The 17,409-nt window shown below is 35.8% G+C and overlaps 1 protein-coding gene across 1 annotated transcript; it reads left to right on the plus strand.

Moving 5' to 3' along the window:
* The first annotated feature begins 3,587 nt into the window (after positions 1 to 3,587).
* On the plus strand, positions 3,588 to 14,800 carry LOC121504501 (cofilin-2-like). The gene is made up of 4 exons (XM_041779310.1): positions 3,588 to 3,705; positions 12,239 to 12,513; positions 13,264 to 13,340; positions 14,062 to 14,800. The coding sequence occupies exons 1-4, from the start codon at positions 3,703 to 3,705 to the stop codon at positions 14,169 to 14,171; spliced, it is 465 nt and encodes a 154-aa protein (XP_041635244.1). The 5' UTR covers positions 3,588 to 3,702; the 3' UTR covers positions 14,172 to 14,800.
* The last annotated feature ends 2,609 nt before the right edge of the window (positions 14,801 to 17,409 follow it).

Genomic DNA, 17,409 nt, shown 5'->3' on the forward strand with positions numbered 1-17,409 from the left:
GTCCCATCACCTGATGCCACAAAAGGTTTATAGTAGCGGTTTTGCATCATTTGGTTTTAGATGCGTTTCCTGCGACAGTGCAGGATCTATTTTCTTTCTTTTTAGGAAGTCAAGAACTTTTGAACGCTTATATGGAGAATGAAGTCCTCTAACATTAAAGGAAACAACAGTAAAACTTTCAGCTTTATCTGTGCTGATGTGATTTTCCTCCCTCTGTTGATTAAAGTCAGTGGTGGAGCCCTGAGTTACCCCCCCCCCCCCCCCCCGACTTACTTAGTAACATCTGTGAGTGTCACTTGGCAATGTCTAACACTGAACACCTCACTCTCCCCCTCCATGTCAACAAGAAAAATAGAAAAATAACGGGTTCACAGACAATCCCTGTGGGGAGTATGAGAAAAACAACAACAACAGACATATAGCGTATTTGCATTAAGAAATGAATAATAATAAATAAATGAATAATAAATAAATAATAAATAAAAATAAAAATAATAATAAAGTAATAAATTTAAAAAATAATAAAAATAAAATAATATGATAATAATATATTAAATATAATAACAACAATAATAATCATAATAATAATAAATAATAATAAAATAATAATACAATACAATAATAATACAATATAAAAGAATAAATAATATAATAAAAATAAAATAAAATAAAAATAATAAAAATAATATAATAATAATATATAATATATAATATATAATAATAATAATGATAAATAATATAATAATAATAATACACAATGAAAATAAATAAATAATAATTATAATAAAAATAATAAAATAATATAAGAATTATATATAATATATAATATATATAATAAAAAATAATAAATAATAAAAAAAATAAATAAGAAATAAAATATTATAATAATAATATATTATAAATATTAAATATATAATAAAAATAATAAAAATAATAATAATAAATAAAAAATAAAGTAATAAAGACCAAAAGGATGAAACCCTTAATCTCTTGCATACAAAACAAGCAACTCTATCTCCCAAGGGAATGTCATGCATTAATTTTGCACTGTTTTGAGGAAAACTATCAAATTCAACTGAACATAATGTAACTGTGATGTCAGCTCTAACGCTGAGTATGAACCTCTTTAAAGTGAACAAAAAAAAGACCTGCCTTCCAGCATCATTTTAAACAGAAAAGGAAAACAAAAAAAAAAAGAAAAATTTAAATGCTGCTTTGTGAAGAGATACACATATCTCTTGTGAATTTAGTTTTTGAGCTAACCTGTATTGTATTCTTTGCTTCTCTGCTGCTTTAACGGAGCCTTTTCATTTAAATTCTTGTCAACAACCTGCATGAACAAACCAGCTCATTGTAGAGTCTTGTAGTCTCCATCCCTGTAGCCATTGTTTGTTTGATTAGCATAGCTAACTCCCAGCTGGCTCGTTAGCCTGGTTTCTTCTTGGAGTAAAATGCCGATACATGGTCGAGTTTGTATCTTTTCTTGCAGCCATAGTTACTTCAAACACATTTTTCTTTGATTTAAATCTCTATTAGGATTGTCCGTGAGCCTTAAAGACTAAGATAGAGAGGTGTTTGGGTCAGAGCTCAGTGCTGTGCAGCCATCTTGCCTCGTGCCTCAGCAGAAGTCCCTACATTTCTTGATTTTAAGATTTGGCCCGTTGAATGGTTGAATTTGTCATAGAATTGCCCTGGTCTAAGTGCATCAGGGAATATGAGGGGTTAAAAACACAATGACACGCCTGTCAGAGGAGAACACATTTATATGTGACTCATCGATCAGAGAGACACTTCCTCCATCAGAGACGCTCCAGGTAAGACGCTGACTTTATGACTATTCTGACTATTAGGAGTATTATAACTCATTAGGTTCCAATAAGATGTCCTGGGGGCCGCACAAGTTTTTTTTAGCAATATCACTACGACCAACGACTGATATATTGGCTGCTGTAATATTTATAAAGAGAAATGATCCAATATTAGATGCAGGTACCATTTAATGAGTGCTGCATGTTTGCACACTAAAGGGTTAATTAGCTACTTTAGAAGGAGGATTTACCTGCAGATAATCTAAACAGGTCAGGCAAAAATGTGCTGACTTTTAACGTATGATTTTAACATTTTTAGAATCCACTGATGATGAATTTACAAGACTGGAATATTCATTCTAAATATACATTCAACATGACTGTTCGTAGCTTTAAAACAGCAACCTGTTCACAAAAGCTGATCCGAGCCCTGTTTCAGCTGACCTGGGGTCAGTGCACAGAGTCCAGAGAGGAGAAAGCGAGAGAAAGACGGACTGTTCAGTTAGAAAGGATTGTTTTTATCGTTGTGAGGGGAATTTTTACCAGACCTTTGACAAGACCTGGTGTTAAATACGCCACAGGATTTATAAACCATGTCCCGTTTAAACTAAAGGGAACAAGACCACAATTTCTCTTCTTGTTGATAAAATGAACCTGTATGTAAATAAAATGAGTTGATATTAGTTTGGCATGATTGTAATATTGGCTACGTTTACATGAGAGCTTTAATCCCCCTTTAATTCAGAATAAAAATCAAATCCTCTTTAAAATCACCTTGTAAACACCCAATCCCGAATGAAAATGACCATTCCGAATTAAACTTAAATCCAAAGTAAGTGGCTGGTTTATTCTGATTTTAAATCCGAATTGAATAATTCCTCGTACAGGTTCATTCCACTTTAAATTAATTCCGTTCATTCTGCACACACTCGTTCCCTTGTCTGTCGCGATGACGCACATATTCGGCGCTAGCCGGCACATTTTCCAGGATGTCCGCCCGAAGCAAGTGTCGGACTCGAGCCGAGACTATTTATTTAATAAGAGCCTTAGAAGGTATGGATATAATGAAAAGATGGACAGAAGCAGGAGGAGTTTGTTTTCTCCCAGTAGACGTAAATACATCACGTCCACCCCCTGTCCAATCAGAACCCTTCCCAACCACCAGACCTTAAGTGGAATTAAATAAGGGCGATTAAACATGTCTTCCATGTAAACCTCAATTCACATACACTACACTGCTGCCACAGGCAGGAAGTCACTTACTCAGGAAACAATTTCACTCATGGTGGAAAGTTTAAAAACGTAAAAATGGTGAACAATCCACCAGAAACATGAACAAAGGACTCCAAGCAATGATTACTGTCCAACAGGCATCATCTAGTCAGATCCAAACACAATTCAACACATCTAAAACACATATGAACACTCTGCATGAGGGCATCATGGGAAAATTATTCAAATTTTGAAATGAAAGTAGGCGGAGCTTACATCAATTGACTCTCTGCACTGTTGATGGGCTCAGCACTGTCAAACAACTCCAACACTGAAGACCACTGAACTCAGGGTGGAGTTACAATTACACTTAGGGAGTTAAATCAACTGACAAATTAACACTCCAGTTTTTACAGTGTAGGAGCCGGAGTGGCCGATGAACTCTTCTATAGGGACAGATATTTACCGGGAAATTTTGCACATTTTACTTTGAAACAACACCGATCCATTCTTTGACCCTGCTCAGTTTGGTTTAAACTCATGAGTATGATTATGATTCTTGTTTCATCACACAGACCTGGGTGATCAACTGACGGACCATCATACCTGCTCGACGCAGCTGAACCTGTTAGCCACTCCCTGACGTTGTTGACGACCAAAACCTGTTCGAACAGAAAACACCATGGTGAGTCACTCAGATCAATCTGAAATATCTCCATATAAGGGCATCCCTCTGGTATCTGTCCTCAGTTACCTCCTACTGAAGAAACAAACATTATTACCAAAATGACATTTTTCATTTTTCTCTTGTTTCTCGTCTCCTAAAAGGTTTAAATAAAACTCTGAGTTCAGTTATTCTATGAATCAAACTCTGACTTTAGTTACTCTATGAATCAAACTCTGGCTTTAGTTACTCTATGAATCAAACTCTGACTTTAGTTACTCTATCAATCAAACTCTGACTTTAGTTACTCTATCAATCAAACTCTGGCTTTAGTTACTCTATAAATCAAACTCTGGCTTTAGTTACTCTATAAATCAAACTCTGGCTTTAGTTACTCTATCAATCAAACTCTGGCTTTAGTTACTCTATCAATCAAACTCTGGCTTTAGTTACTCTATAAATCAAACTCTGACTTTAGTTACTCTATCAATCAAACTCTGACTTTAGTTACTCTATCAATCAAACTCTGGCTTTAGTTACTCTATAAATCAAACTCTGGCTTTAGTTACTCTATAAATCAAACTCTGGCTTTAGTTACTCTATCAATCAAACTCTGACTTTAGTTACTCTATAAATCAAACTCTGACTTTAGTTACTCTATCAATCAAACTCTGGCTTTAGTTACTCTATAAATCAAACTCTGGCTTTAGTTACTCTATAAATCAAACTCTGGCTTTAGTTACTCTATCAATCAAACTCTGGCTTTAGTTACTCTATAAATCAAACTCTGGCTTTAGTTACTCTATAAATCAAACTCTGGCTTTAGTTACTCTATAAATCAAACTCTGGCTTTAGTTACTCTATCAATCAAACTCTGGCTTTAGTTACTCTATAAATCAAACTCTGGCTTTAGTTACTCTATAAATCAAACTCTGACTTTAGTTCCTCTTGAAATCAAACTCTGGCTTTAGTTACTATATCATGCAAACTCTGGCTTTAGTTACTCTAGAAATCAAACTCTGGCTTTAGTTACTCTATAAATCAAACTCTGGTTTTAGTTACTCTATCACTCAAACTCTGACTTTAGTTACTCTAGAAATCAAACTCTGGCTTTAGTTATTGTATAATTCAAACTCTGGCTTTAGTTACTCTATGAATCAAACCTTGGCTTTATTTACTATATGAATCAAACTCTGGTTTGAGTTACTCTATAAATCAAACTCTGGCTTTAGTTACTCTATAAATCAAACTCTGGCTTTAGTTACTCTATAAATCAAACTCTGACTTTAGTTACTCTGTAAATCAAACTCTGGCTTTAGTTACTCTATCAATCAAACTCTGACTTTAGTTACTCTATAAATCAAACTCTGACTTTAGTTACTCTATAAATCAAACTCTGGCTTTAGTTACTCTATAAATCAAACTCTGGCTTTAGTTACTCTATAAATCAAACTCTGACTTTAGTTACTCTATAAATCAAACTCTGGTTTTAGTTACCTTATAAATCAAACTCTGGCTTTAGTTACTCTATAAATCAAACTCTGACTTTAGTTCCTCTTGAAATCAAACTCTGGCTTTAGTTACTCTATCAAGCAAATTCTAGCCTTAGTTACTCTATAAGTCAAACTCTGGCTTTAGTTACTCTATAAATCAGACTCTGGCTTAAGTTACTCTATAAATCAAACTCTGGCTTTAGTTACTCTATAAATCAGACTCTGGCTTAAGTTACTCTATAAATCAAACTCTGGTTTTAGTTACTCTATAAATCAAACTCTGACTTTAGTTACTCTATAAATCAAACTCTGGTTTTAGTTACCTTATAAATCAAACTCTGGCTTTAGTCATTCTAGAAATCAAACCCTGACTTTAGTTCCTCCTGAAATCAAACTCTGGCTTTAGTTACTCTATCAATCAAACTCTGCTTTTAGTTACTCTATAAATCAAACTCTGACTTTAGTTACTCTATAAATCAAACTCTGGCTTTAGTTACTCTATAAATCAAACTCTGACTTTAGTTACTCTAGAAATCAAACCCTGACTTTAGTTCCTCTTGAAATCAATCTCTGGCTTTAGTTACTCTATAATCAAACTCTGGCTTTAGTCACTCTATCAATCAAACTCTGACTTTAGTTACTCTAGAAATCAAACCCTGACTTTAGTTCCTCTTGAAATCAATCTCTGGCTTTAGTTACTCTTTAATCAAACTCTGGCTTTAGTCATTCTAGAAATCAAACTCTGGCTTTAGTTACTCTATATATGAAACTCTTCCTTTAATTACTCTATAATCAAACTCTGGCTTTAGTTACTCTATAATCAAACTCTGGCTTTAGTCATTCTAGAAATCAAACCCTGACTTTAGTTCCTCCTGAAATCATCCTCTGGCTTTAGTTACTCTATAAATCAAACTCTGGCTTTAGTTACTCTATAAATCAAACTCTGGCTTTAGTTACTCTATAAATCAAACTCTGGCTTTAGTTACTCTATAAATCAAACTCTGACTTTAGTTCCTCTAGAAATCAAACCCTGACTTTAGTTCCTCCTGAAATCAAACTCTGGCTTTAGTTACTCTATAAATCAAACTCTGGTTTTAGTTACTCTTTAAATCAAACTCTGGTTTTAGTTACTCTATAAATCAAACTCTGACTTTAGTTACTCTATAAATCAAACTCTGACTTTAGTTACTCTATAAATCAAACTCTGGCTTTACTATATCAATAAAACTCTGGCTATAGTTACTCTATAAATCAAACTCTGACTTTAGTTCCTCTAGAAATCAAACCCTGACTTAAGTTACTCTATCAATCAAACTCTGGCTTTAATTATTCTATAAATCAACCTCTGGCTTTAGTTAGTCTTTCAATCAAACTCTGGTTTTAGTTACTCTATAAATCAAACTCTGGTTTTAGTTACTCTATAAATCAAACTCTGACTTTAGTTACTATATAAATCAAACTCTGGTTTTAGTTACTCTATAAATCAAACTCTGACTTTAGTTACTATATAAATCAAACTCTGGTTTTAGTTACTCTATAAATCAAACTCTGACTTTAGTTACTCTATAAATCAAACTCTGGTTTTAGTTACTCTATAAATCAAACTCTGACTTTAGTTACTATATAAATCAAACTCTGGTTTTAGTTACTCTATAAATCAAACTCTGGTTTTAGTTACTCTATAAATCAAACTCTGACTTTAGTTACTATATAAATCAAACTCTGGTTTTAGTTACTCTATAAATCAAACCCTGACTTAAGTTACTCTATCAATCAAACTCTGACTTTAGTTACTATATAAATCATCCTCTGGCTTTAGTTACTCTATAAATCAAACTCTGGCTTAAGTTACTATATCAATCAAACTCTGGCTATAGTTACTCTATAAATCAAACTCTGACTATAGTTCCTCTAGAAATCAAACCCTGACTTAAGTTACTCTATCAATCAAACTCTGGCTTTAATTATTCTATATATCAACCTCTGGCTTTAGTTAGTCTTTCAATCAAACTCTGGTTTTAGTTACTCTATAAATCAAACTCTGACTTTAGTTACTATATAAATCAAACTCTGGTTTTAGTTACTCTATAAATCAAACTCTGGTTTTAGTTACTCTATAAATCAAACTCTGACTTTAGTTACTATATAAATCAAACTCTGGTTTTAGTTACTCTATAAATCAAACTCTGACTTTAGTTACTATATAAATCAAACTCTGGTTTTAGTTACTCTATAAATCAAACTCTGGTTTTAGTTACTCTATAAATCAAACTCTGACTTTAGTTACTATATAAATCAAACTCTGGTTTTAGTTACTCTATAAATCAAACTCTGACTTTAGTTACTATATAAATCAAACTCTGGTTTTAGTTACTCTATAAATCAAACTCTGACTTTAGTTACTCTATAAATCAAACTCTGGTTTTAGTTACTCTATAAATCAAACTCTGACTTTAGTTACTATATAAATCAAACTCTGGTTTTAGTTACTCTATAAATCAAACTCTGGTTTTAGTTACTCTATAAATCAAACTCTGACTTTAGTTACTATATAAATCAAACTCTGGTTTTAGTTACTCTATAAATCAAACCCTGACTTAAGTTACTCTATCAATCAAACTCTGACTTTAGTTACTATATAAATCATCCTCTGGCTTTAGTTACTCTATAAATCAAACTCTGGCTTAAGTTACTATATCAATCAAACTCTGGCTATAGTTACTCTATAAATCAAACTCTGACTATAGTTCCTCTAGAAATCAAACCCTGACTTAAGTTACTCTATCAATCAAACTCTGGCTTTAATTATTCTATAAATCAACCTCTGGCTTTAGTTAGTCTTTCAATCAAACTCTGGTTTTAGTTACTCTATAAATCAAACTCTGACTTTAGTTACTATATAAATCAAACTCTGGTTTTAGTTACTCTATAAATCAAACTCTGGTTTTAGTTACTCTATAAATCAAACTCTGACTTTAGTTACTATATAAATCAAACTCTGGTTTTAGTTACTCTATAAATCAAACTCTGACTTTAGTTACTATATAAATCAAACTCTGGCTTTAGTTACTCTATAAATCAAACTCTGGTTTTAGTTACTCTATAAATCAAACTCTGACTTTAGTTACTATATAAATCAAACTCTGGTTTTAGTTACTCTAGAAATCAAACCCTGACTTTAGTTCCTCTTGAAATCAATCTCTGGCTTTAGTTACTCTATAATCAAACTCTGGCTTTAGTCACTCTATCAATCAAACTCTGACTTTAGTTACTCTAGAAATCAAACCCTGACTTTAGTTCCTCTTGAAATCAATCTCTGGCTTTAGTTACTCTTTAATCAAACTCTGGCTTTAGTCATTCTAGAAATCAAACTCTGGCTTTAGTTACTCTATATATGAAACTCTTCCTTTAATTACTCTATAATCAAACTCTGGCTTTAGTTACTCTATAATCAAACTCTGGCTTTAGTCATTCTAGAAATCAAACCCTGACTTTAGTTCCTCCTGAAATCATCCTCTGGCTTTAGTTACTCTATAAATCAAACTCTGGCTTTAGTTACTCTATAAATCAAACTCTGGCTTTAGTTACTCTATAAATCAAACTCTGGCTTTAGTTACTCTATAAATCAAACTCTGACTTTAGTTCCTCTAGAAATCAAACCCTGACTTTAGTTCCTCCTGAAATCAAACTCTGGCTTTAGTTACTCTATAAATCAAACTCTGGTTTTAGTTACTCTTTAAATCAAACTCTGGTTTTAGTTACTCTATAAATCAAACTCTGACTTTAGTTACTATATAAATCAAACTCTGGTTTTAGTTACTCTATAAATCAAACTCTGGCTTAAGGTACTATATCAATAAAACTCTGGCTATAGTTACTCTATAAATCAAACTCTGACTTTAGTTCCTCTAGAAATCAAACCCTGACTTAAGTTACTCTATCAATCAAACTCTGGCTTTAATTATTCTATAAATCAACCTCTGGCTTTAGTTAGTCTTTCAATCAAACTCTGGTTTTAGTTACTCTATAAATCAAACTCTGGTTTTAGTTACTCTATAAATCAAACTCTGACTTTAGTTACTATATAAATCAAACTCTGGTTTTAGTTACTCTATAAATCAAACTCTGACTTTAGTTACTATATAAATCAAACTCTGGTTTTAGTTACTCTATAAATCAAACTCTGACTTTAGTTACTCTATAAATCAAACTCTGGCTTTAGTTACTCTATAAATCAAACTCTGACTTTAGTTACTCTATAAATCAAACTCTGGTTTTAGTTACTCTATAAATCAAACTCTGGTTTTAGTTACTCTATAAATCAAACTCTGACTTTAGTTACTCTATAAATCAAACTCTGGCTTTAGTTACTCTATAAATCAAACTCTGGCTTTAGTTACTCTATAAATCAAACTCTGACTTTAGTTACTATATAAATCATACTCTGGCTTTAGTTACTCTATAAATCAAACTCTGGCTTAAGTTACTATATCAATCAAACTCTGGCTATAGTTACTCTATAAATCAAACTCTGACTATAGTTCCTCTAGAAATCAAACCCTGACTTAAGTTACTCTATCAATCAAACTCTGGCTTTAATTATTCTATAAATCAACCTCTGGCTTTAGTTAGTCTTTCAATCAAACTCTGGCTTTAGTTACTCTATAAATCAAACTCTGACTTTAGTTACTCTATAAATCAAACTCTGGCTTTAGTTACTCTATAAATCAAACTCTGGTTTTAGTTACTCTATAAATCAAACTCTGACTTTAGTTACTCTATAAATCAAACTCTGGCTTTAGTTACTCTATAAATCAAACTCTGACTTTAGTTACTCTATAAATCAAACTCTGGCTTTAGTTACTCTATAAATCAAACTCTGGTTTTAGTTACTCTATAAATCAAACTCTGACTTTAGTTACTATATAAATCAAACTCTGGTTTTAGTTACTCTATAAATCAAACTCTGACTTTAGTTACTCTATTAATTAAACTCTGGTTTTAGTTACTCTATAAATCAAACCCTGACTTTAGTTACTATATAAATCAAACTCTGGTTTTAGTTACTCTATAAATCAAACTCTGACTTTAGTTACTATATAAATCAAACTCTGGTTTTAGTTACTCTATAAATCAAACTCTGACTTTAGTTACTCTATAAATCAAACTCTGGTTTTAGTTACTCTGTAAATCAAACTCTGACTTTAGTTACTCTATAAATCAAACTCTGGTTTTAGTTACTCTATAAATCAAACTCTGACTTTAGTTACTCTATTAATTAAACTCTGGTTTTAGTTACTCTATAAATCAAACCCTGACTTTAGTTACTATATAAATCAAACTCTGGTTTTAGTTACTCTATAAATCAAACTCTGACTTTAGTTACTATATAAATCAAACTCTGGTTTTAGTTTCTCTATAAATCAAACTCTGACTTTAGTTACTATATAAATCAAACTCTGGTTTTAGTTACTCTATAAATCAAACCCTGACTTAAGTTACTCTATCAATCAAACTCTGGCTTTAATTATTCTATAAATCAACCTCTGACTTTAGTTACTCTATAAATCATCCTCTGGCTTTAGTTACTCTATAAATCAAACTCTGACTTTAGTTACTATATAAATCAAACTCTGGTTTTAGTTACTCTATAAATCAAACTCTGGTTTTAGTTACTCTATAAATCAAACTCTGACTTTAGTTACTCTATAAATCAAACTCTGGTTTTAGTTACTCTATAAATCAAACTCTGACTTTAGTTACTATATAAATCAAACTCTGGTTTTAGTTACTCTATAAATCAAACTCTGGTTTTAGTTACTCTATAAATCAAACTCTGACTTTAGTTACTATATAAATCAAACTCTGGTTTTAGTTACTCTATAAATCAAACTCTGACTTTAGTTACTATATAAATCAAACTCTGGTTTTAGTTACTCTATAAATCAAACTCTGACTTTAGTTACTCTATTAATTAAACTCTGGTTTTAGTTACTCTATAAATCAAACCCTGACTTTAGTTACTATATAAATCAAACTCTGGTTTTAGTTACTCTATAAATCAAACTCTGACTTTAGTTACTCTATAAATCAAACTCTGGTTTTAGTTACTCTATAAATCAAACTCTGACTTTAGTTACTCTATAAATCAAACTCTGGTTTTAGTTACTCTATAAATCAAACTCTGACTTTAGTTACTCTATAAATCAAACTCTGGTTTTAGTTACTCTATAAATCAAACTCTGACTTTAGTTACTCTATAAATCAAACTCTGGTTTTAGTTACTCTATAAATCAAACTCTGACTTTAGTTACTCTATAAATCAAACTCTGGTTTTAGTTACTCTATAAATCAAACTCTGGCTTTAGTTACTATATAAATCAAACTCTGGTTTTAGTTACTCTATAAATCAAACCCTGACTTAAGTTACTCTATCAATCAAACTCTGGCTTTAATTATTCTATAAATCAACCTCTGGCTTTAGTTACTCTATAAATCATCCTCTGGCTTTAGTTACTCTATTAATCAAACTCTGCCTTTAGTTACTCCCACAGCCCACACAGGGCCGAGAGACACCCATATAGGACTGAGACACTTTCCAAAGCAGGGATGTCTGATTGTAGATATGATATCAGGATCAGTTGAGTCTACCTTGATGAGGGCATGACAGATCATTCCCTGAGTGCAGATGAAGGTTCAGCTGAAGGTTACAGTCGGTATTTTGGCTGTAAATATGAGCGGGATAAACCATCCATCAGTCTAATGCTGCTGTACCATCAGGTATAGGTGAGGCCCAGCTGTGAGTCCCAAACATAAACTGCCTACCAGACTGCCTCCTTCCTCTCTCAGCTCTGATTGGCTCAGCCTCTCTGAGTGTTGTTACTCTCTCAGTCTGGGCTAATATAAGTTAGAAATATGAATAGATGCAGAAATAGAACAGTCCTCTGTGTTTGTGGATCTACAGCCATGTTCCCAGAGGTTTGATTGAAATGATTTAACCAATAAGAGATGGGTGTGATGTCATAGCCATGTGCTGACTTTTCCCTCTGTGTTGTCTGCAGACATCAGGTGTGAAAGTGGACGATGAGGTCATCGCGGTGTTCAAGGACATGAAGTTGGGGGTGAAGAAGGCGGTCCTGTTCTATCTGAGCGCAGACAAGATCATCATGGTGGAGGAGGGGAACCAAATCCTGGTGAGTGACATTGGCAAGACGGTGGACGACCCTTACGCCTGCTTCATCAAGCTCTTCCCCCCTGACGACTGCAGATTTGCCCTTTATGACGCCAGCTACGAGACCAAGGAGACCAGGAGGCAGGACCTGGTCTTCATCTTCTGGTACGCTGCTGAACCTGGACCAGTCAGTGGGCCGGTCCTTGATGATGGTCTTTGGTTAGGGGTCATGTGGATCAGTGGTTCTGGGAGTCAGAGGGTCAGAGGTTAGATCCTGTCCGCTACCTGTTTCCTATTGGCTGGTCCATCAGTCATTGATCTGTGATCAGTCATTGGTCTGTGATCAGTCATTGATCTGTGATCAGTCATTGGTCTGTGATCAGTCATTGATCTGTGATCAGTTATTGATCTTTGATCAGTCATTGATCTGTGATCAGTTATTGGTCTGTGATCAGTCATTGGTCTTTGATCAGTCATTGATCTGTGATCAGTTATTGGTCTGTGATCAGTCATTGGTCTTTGATCAGTCATTGATCTGTGATCAGTTATTGGTCTGTGATCAGTCATTGGTCTGTGATCAGTCATTGATCTGTGATCAGTCATTGGTCTGTGATCAGTTATTGATCTGTGATCAGTCATTGGTCTGTGATCATTCATTGATCTGTGATCAGTCATTGGTCTGTGATCAGTCATTGATCTGTGATCAGTTATTGATCTTTGATCAGTCATTGATCTGTGATCAGTTATTGGTCTGTGATCAGTCATTGGTCTTTGATCAGTCATTGGTCTGTGATCAGTTATTGATCTGTGATCAGTTATTGATCTGTGATCAGTCATTGGTCTGTGATCAGTTATTGATCTGTGATCAGTTATTGATCTGTGATCAGTCATTGGTCTGTGATTGTCTGTTTTCAGGTCTCCAGAAGAGGCTTCAATAAGGAGTAAGATGCTCTACGCCAGCTCTAAATACGCCATCGAAAGGATTTTTAAAGGTGAGTCTACCTGTTGGATCATTCCTGTGGTTCTGGTTTATCTGAAGCTGTAGTTCCTCCTCCTGGTCCTGGACAGTCTGGTCCAGTTCTGGTGTTCCCCCTGTCCAGAGTTTGGAGAGGATCCAGAATAATGACCCTCACTGTCTAAAGGGTGGAGCTAGACTTACTGAAGTCCTTGATTGGTTCAAACCATCATAACCTTCCAAGCAGCAACAAAACCTGGACAACCACCAGAGTCCTGAACCGCAGTTCTGCTCCTCAGGTCACAGACCTGATTCTAGAGCTCTGGTCTGAACAGTCGCTGTTTGAAACCATCGATTAAACATTTAGACAGGATTTCTCTGTTGATAGATTTTAGTTTAGCACATTTTTAACACTTTAAACCAAAGAAACTCTCAGATCTAAGGGACCAGTCTGGTCATGAAGGCTGCTGTTACTGAAACATTCAGATAGAATAGCCAGGAAGCAGTGGAGTCACCCAGTTATACCTGTACCATTACCACAGCCGTGTGGCGTTCTGTGTGTGTGTGTGTGTGTGTGGGTGTGTATGTGTGTGGCGTTCTCCCTGTGTGTGTGTGTGTGTGGCATTCTCCCTGTGTGTGTGTGGCGTTAACACTGTGTGTGTGGCGTTCCCTTTGTCCCTCCGTGGCGTTCTGTGTTCAACCATCATCGTATCTGACCCCTCCGTGACCTCTCCTCTCTCTCCTCCCTTTCTCCCCAGGTGTCAAATACGAGTGGCTGGTGACAGAGCTGGAAAAACTCCAGGACCGCAGGATGCTGGCGCAGATTCTGGGCAATGACGTGGTGTCTCTGGAGGGCAAGCCGCTGTGATGTCACGGCGGCGAGCCGAGCAGTGCCAAGCCAACTGCTGTGCCATCCGGACCGAAGCACCCGACCCCACCTGAACACCGCCGCTTCACTCAGCAGCTTGCTCTGTCTGTATCCACGTCCTGAAGGAGTTAGCCTCTTTAGGTCCCTTTGTTTCTTTGTTTTCTTCTTCTTTCTTTTTTCCAAATGAAGTAGATCTCTTTAACATAACGATATGCAAACACCTCCCACTTTGTTGCCACATGACTTCTCTTCAGCTGGCACACTACCAAACCAGGCAGATGTATGTTAGACTATGCATAGAGAGGAAGAGGAAGAGGAGAGGAAGAGGAGTTTAACAGACACTTTTTGTTCAACACTACAGCCAACGTTTGTTTACCTCCACCTCATTCCTGTCGGACTCACCTCATTCTAGCTGTTTGGTCGTCGCCTTACTTTCAGTTCGAATGTAACCGTCACACCACCTAGTTAGAATGCACTTTTATTTTGTAAAGAAACACAACAGGAAGCAGATTAGCTCCGCCCTCTCAGTGAGAGACGGCCCCACCACCAACAAGAACAAGAGCAGACGACATCTGGAGCCTTAAAGTGGAACGTTGTTTCTGAGATCACACTTTGCAATAAAAGCTTGTGGCAGATCTGACGCCTCCCGCCTCTTCCTTCAACCCACCAATCACAGTGCACCACACTCACACACACATCAGCAGGGCCCCAGGACCGGTTTCCTCCAGGCAGGCCGGCTCACTTTGGTTCAGATCAGTACGCAGATCAGAGTTAGGTCTGCACTGCCCCCCCCTCTGTTAGGGTACCAAGGCCGACCATGAGGGGGGGTAACGGCGCTCTCTGGGGCTCGCCGAGGTCAGCAGAACCATGGTCCAGTTAAAGTTCAACTGTGATCAACATCTTTGATTTTGACCTGATAATAACCGCTCTGGTCAGAGAAACAACAATAAAATATTTATTTATGCTGCATGGACGAGTTTGAAACGGCAACAACAGGTAAAAGTTACAAAAAAAGAATCAAAATTTGACAGAAGAGCTTCAGAATTAGTAAAACAAAGGGGATAATATGCAAAAACAAATGAGGTTTTAGTGTCAGGAAAGGCTGAGCTGCTAAAAATCAACAGAGTTACAGGAGGCTATCCTCTAGTCATGACCTGATATGAGTTGTGACCTGTATCAAGTGAGGACTTGGTTTTTATCCCTATTTCTTTGGATCAGTCTATATCAGCTGTAAATATCAGTCTATATCAGCTGTAAATATCAGTCTATATCAGCTGTAAATATCAGTCTATATCAGCTGTAAATATCAGTCTATATCAGCTGTAAATATCAGTCTATATCAGCTGTAAATATCAGTCTACAGATGCATCTCAAAAAACTTCGAACATCATGAAAAAAGATAATTTTTTTTTTCACTCATTTCTGAAAGTGAAACTTATATATTATATAGACATGATACACATAGAGTTAAATATTTCAGCCTTTATTTCTTGAAATGTTGATGATTATGGCTTACAGATAAGAAAATCCCAAATTCATTGACTCAAAAAATTAGAATATTACATAAGATCAATTAAAAAAGGATATTTTAAACAGAAATGTAAGGCTTCTGAGACGTATGTTCATTTCTATGCATCAATACTTGGTTTGGCCTCCTTTTGCATGAATTAGTGCATCAATACAGCGTGGCATGGAGGCCATCAGCCTGTTGCACTGCTAAGGTGTAGTGGAAGCCCAGGTTGCTTTGATAGCGGCCTTCAGGTCATCGGCATTGTTGGGTCTGGTGTCTCTCATCTTCCTATCTGTGCTGACTCATTTTGCCACCATCAGAGGTTCTCAGAGTTTTTCGTGTTGTCATGGAAGTTTGCATAATTATTTCTGAAACTTTCTATGAGAATCCTTAGTTTACCAATGACTTGAACACTGTCGTGTGTCCGTGCTGAGGGTAAGAACTCAGCCATTTTTGGGGACGAGTGGCCTCTGTCTTTCATTTTTGAATGGAAGAGCTAAGGATAGAGGCTAACCATAGAGATAACAGATAAAGGCTAATAATAGAGGCTACCGAAAGAGGCTAAAAATAGAGGCTAATGATAGAGGTTAATGATAGAGGCTAACAATAGAGGCTAACAATAGAGGCTAACGAAAGAGGCTAACAATTGAGGCTAACGATAGTGGCTTATGATAGAGGCAAACAAAAGAGGCTAACGAAAGAGGCTCACGATAGAGGCTAACAAAAGGGGTTAATGATAGGGGCTAACAATAGAGGCTAACAAGAGAGGCTAACGAAAGAGGCTCACGATAGAGGCTCACGATAGAGGCTAACAAAAGGGGCTAATGATAGGGGCTAACAATAGAGGCTAACAAGAGAGGCTAACGAAAGAGGCTCACGATAGAGGCTAACAAAAGGGGCTAATGATAGGGGCTAACAATAGACGCTAACAAGAGAGGCTAACGAAAGAGGCTCACGATAGAGGCTAACAAAAGGGGCTAATGATAGGGGCTAACAATAGACGCTCCTGATAGAGATTGACAAAAGAGGCTAATGATAGAGGCTAACAAAAGGGGTTAATGATAGGGGCTAACAATAGAGGCTACTGATAGAGATTAACAAAAGAGGCTAATGATAGAGGCTAACAAAAGAGGCTAACAAGAGAGGCTAACGAAAGAGGCTCACGATAGAGGCTAACAAAGGGGCTAATGATAGGGGCTAACAATAGAGGCTACTGATAGAGATTAACAAAAGAGGCTAATGATAGAGGCTAACAAGAGAGGCTAACGAAAGAGGCTCACGATAGAGGCTAACAAAAGGGGCTAATGATAGGGGCTAACAATAGACGCTCCTGAAAGAGGCTAAGGAAAGTGACTAATGATAGACGCTAACGATAGAGGCTAACGAAAGGGGCTAATGATAGAGGCAAACAACAGAGGCTAAGGGAAGAGGCTAATGATAGAGGATAATGATAGAGGCTAACAATAGAGGCTAACGAAAGAGGCTAACGATAGTGGCAAATGATAGAGGTTAACGAAAGAGGCTAACAAGAGAGGCTAACGAAAGAGGCTAACAAAAGGGGCTAATGCTAGAGGCTAACAATAGAGGCTAACGAAAGAGGCTAACGATAGTGGCAAATGATAGAGGTTAACGAAAGAGGCTAACAAGAGGGGCTAACGAAAGAGGCTAACAAAAGGGGCTAATGCTAGAGGCTAACAATAGAGGCTGACGAAAGAGGCTAACGATAGT

The sequence above is a fragment of the Cheilinus undulatus genome, linkage group 22 (assembly GCF_018320785.1).
Source record: "Cheilinus undulatus linkage group 22, ASM1832078v1, whole genome shotgun sequence".
NCBI lineage: Eukaryota > Metazoa > Chordata > Actinopteri > Labriformes > Labridae > Cheilinus > Cheilinus undulatus.

What these genes read in the sequence shown, in the direction of transcription:
- LOC121504501 (XM_041779310.1), top strand. An exon ending in GACCTGGTCTTCATCTTCTG is followed by an intron (nt 12,514 to 13,263) that starts GTACGCTGCTGA and finishes GTCTGTTTTCAG; the next exon opens with GTCTCCAGAAGAGGCTTCAA. An exon ending in CATCGAAAGGATTTTTAAAG is followed by an intron (nt 13,341 to 14,061) that starts GTGAGTCTACCT and finishes CTTTCTCCCCAG; the next exon opens with GTGTCAAATACGAGTGGCTG.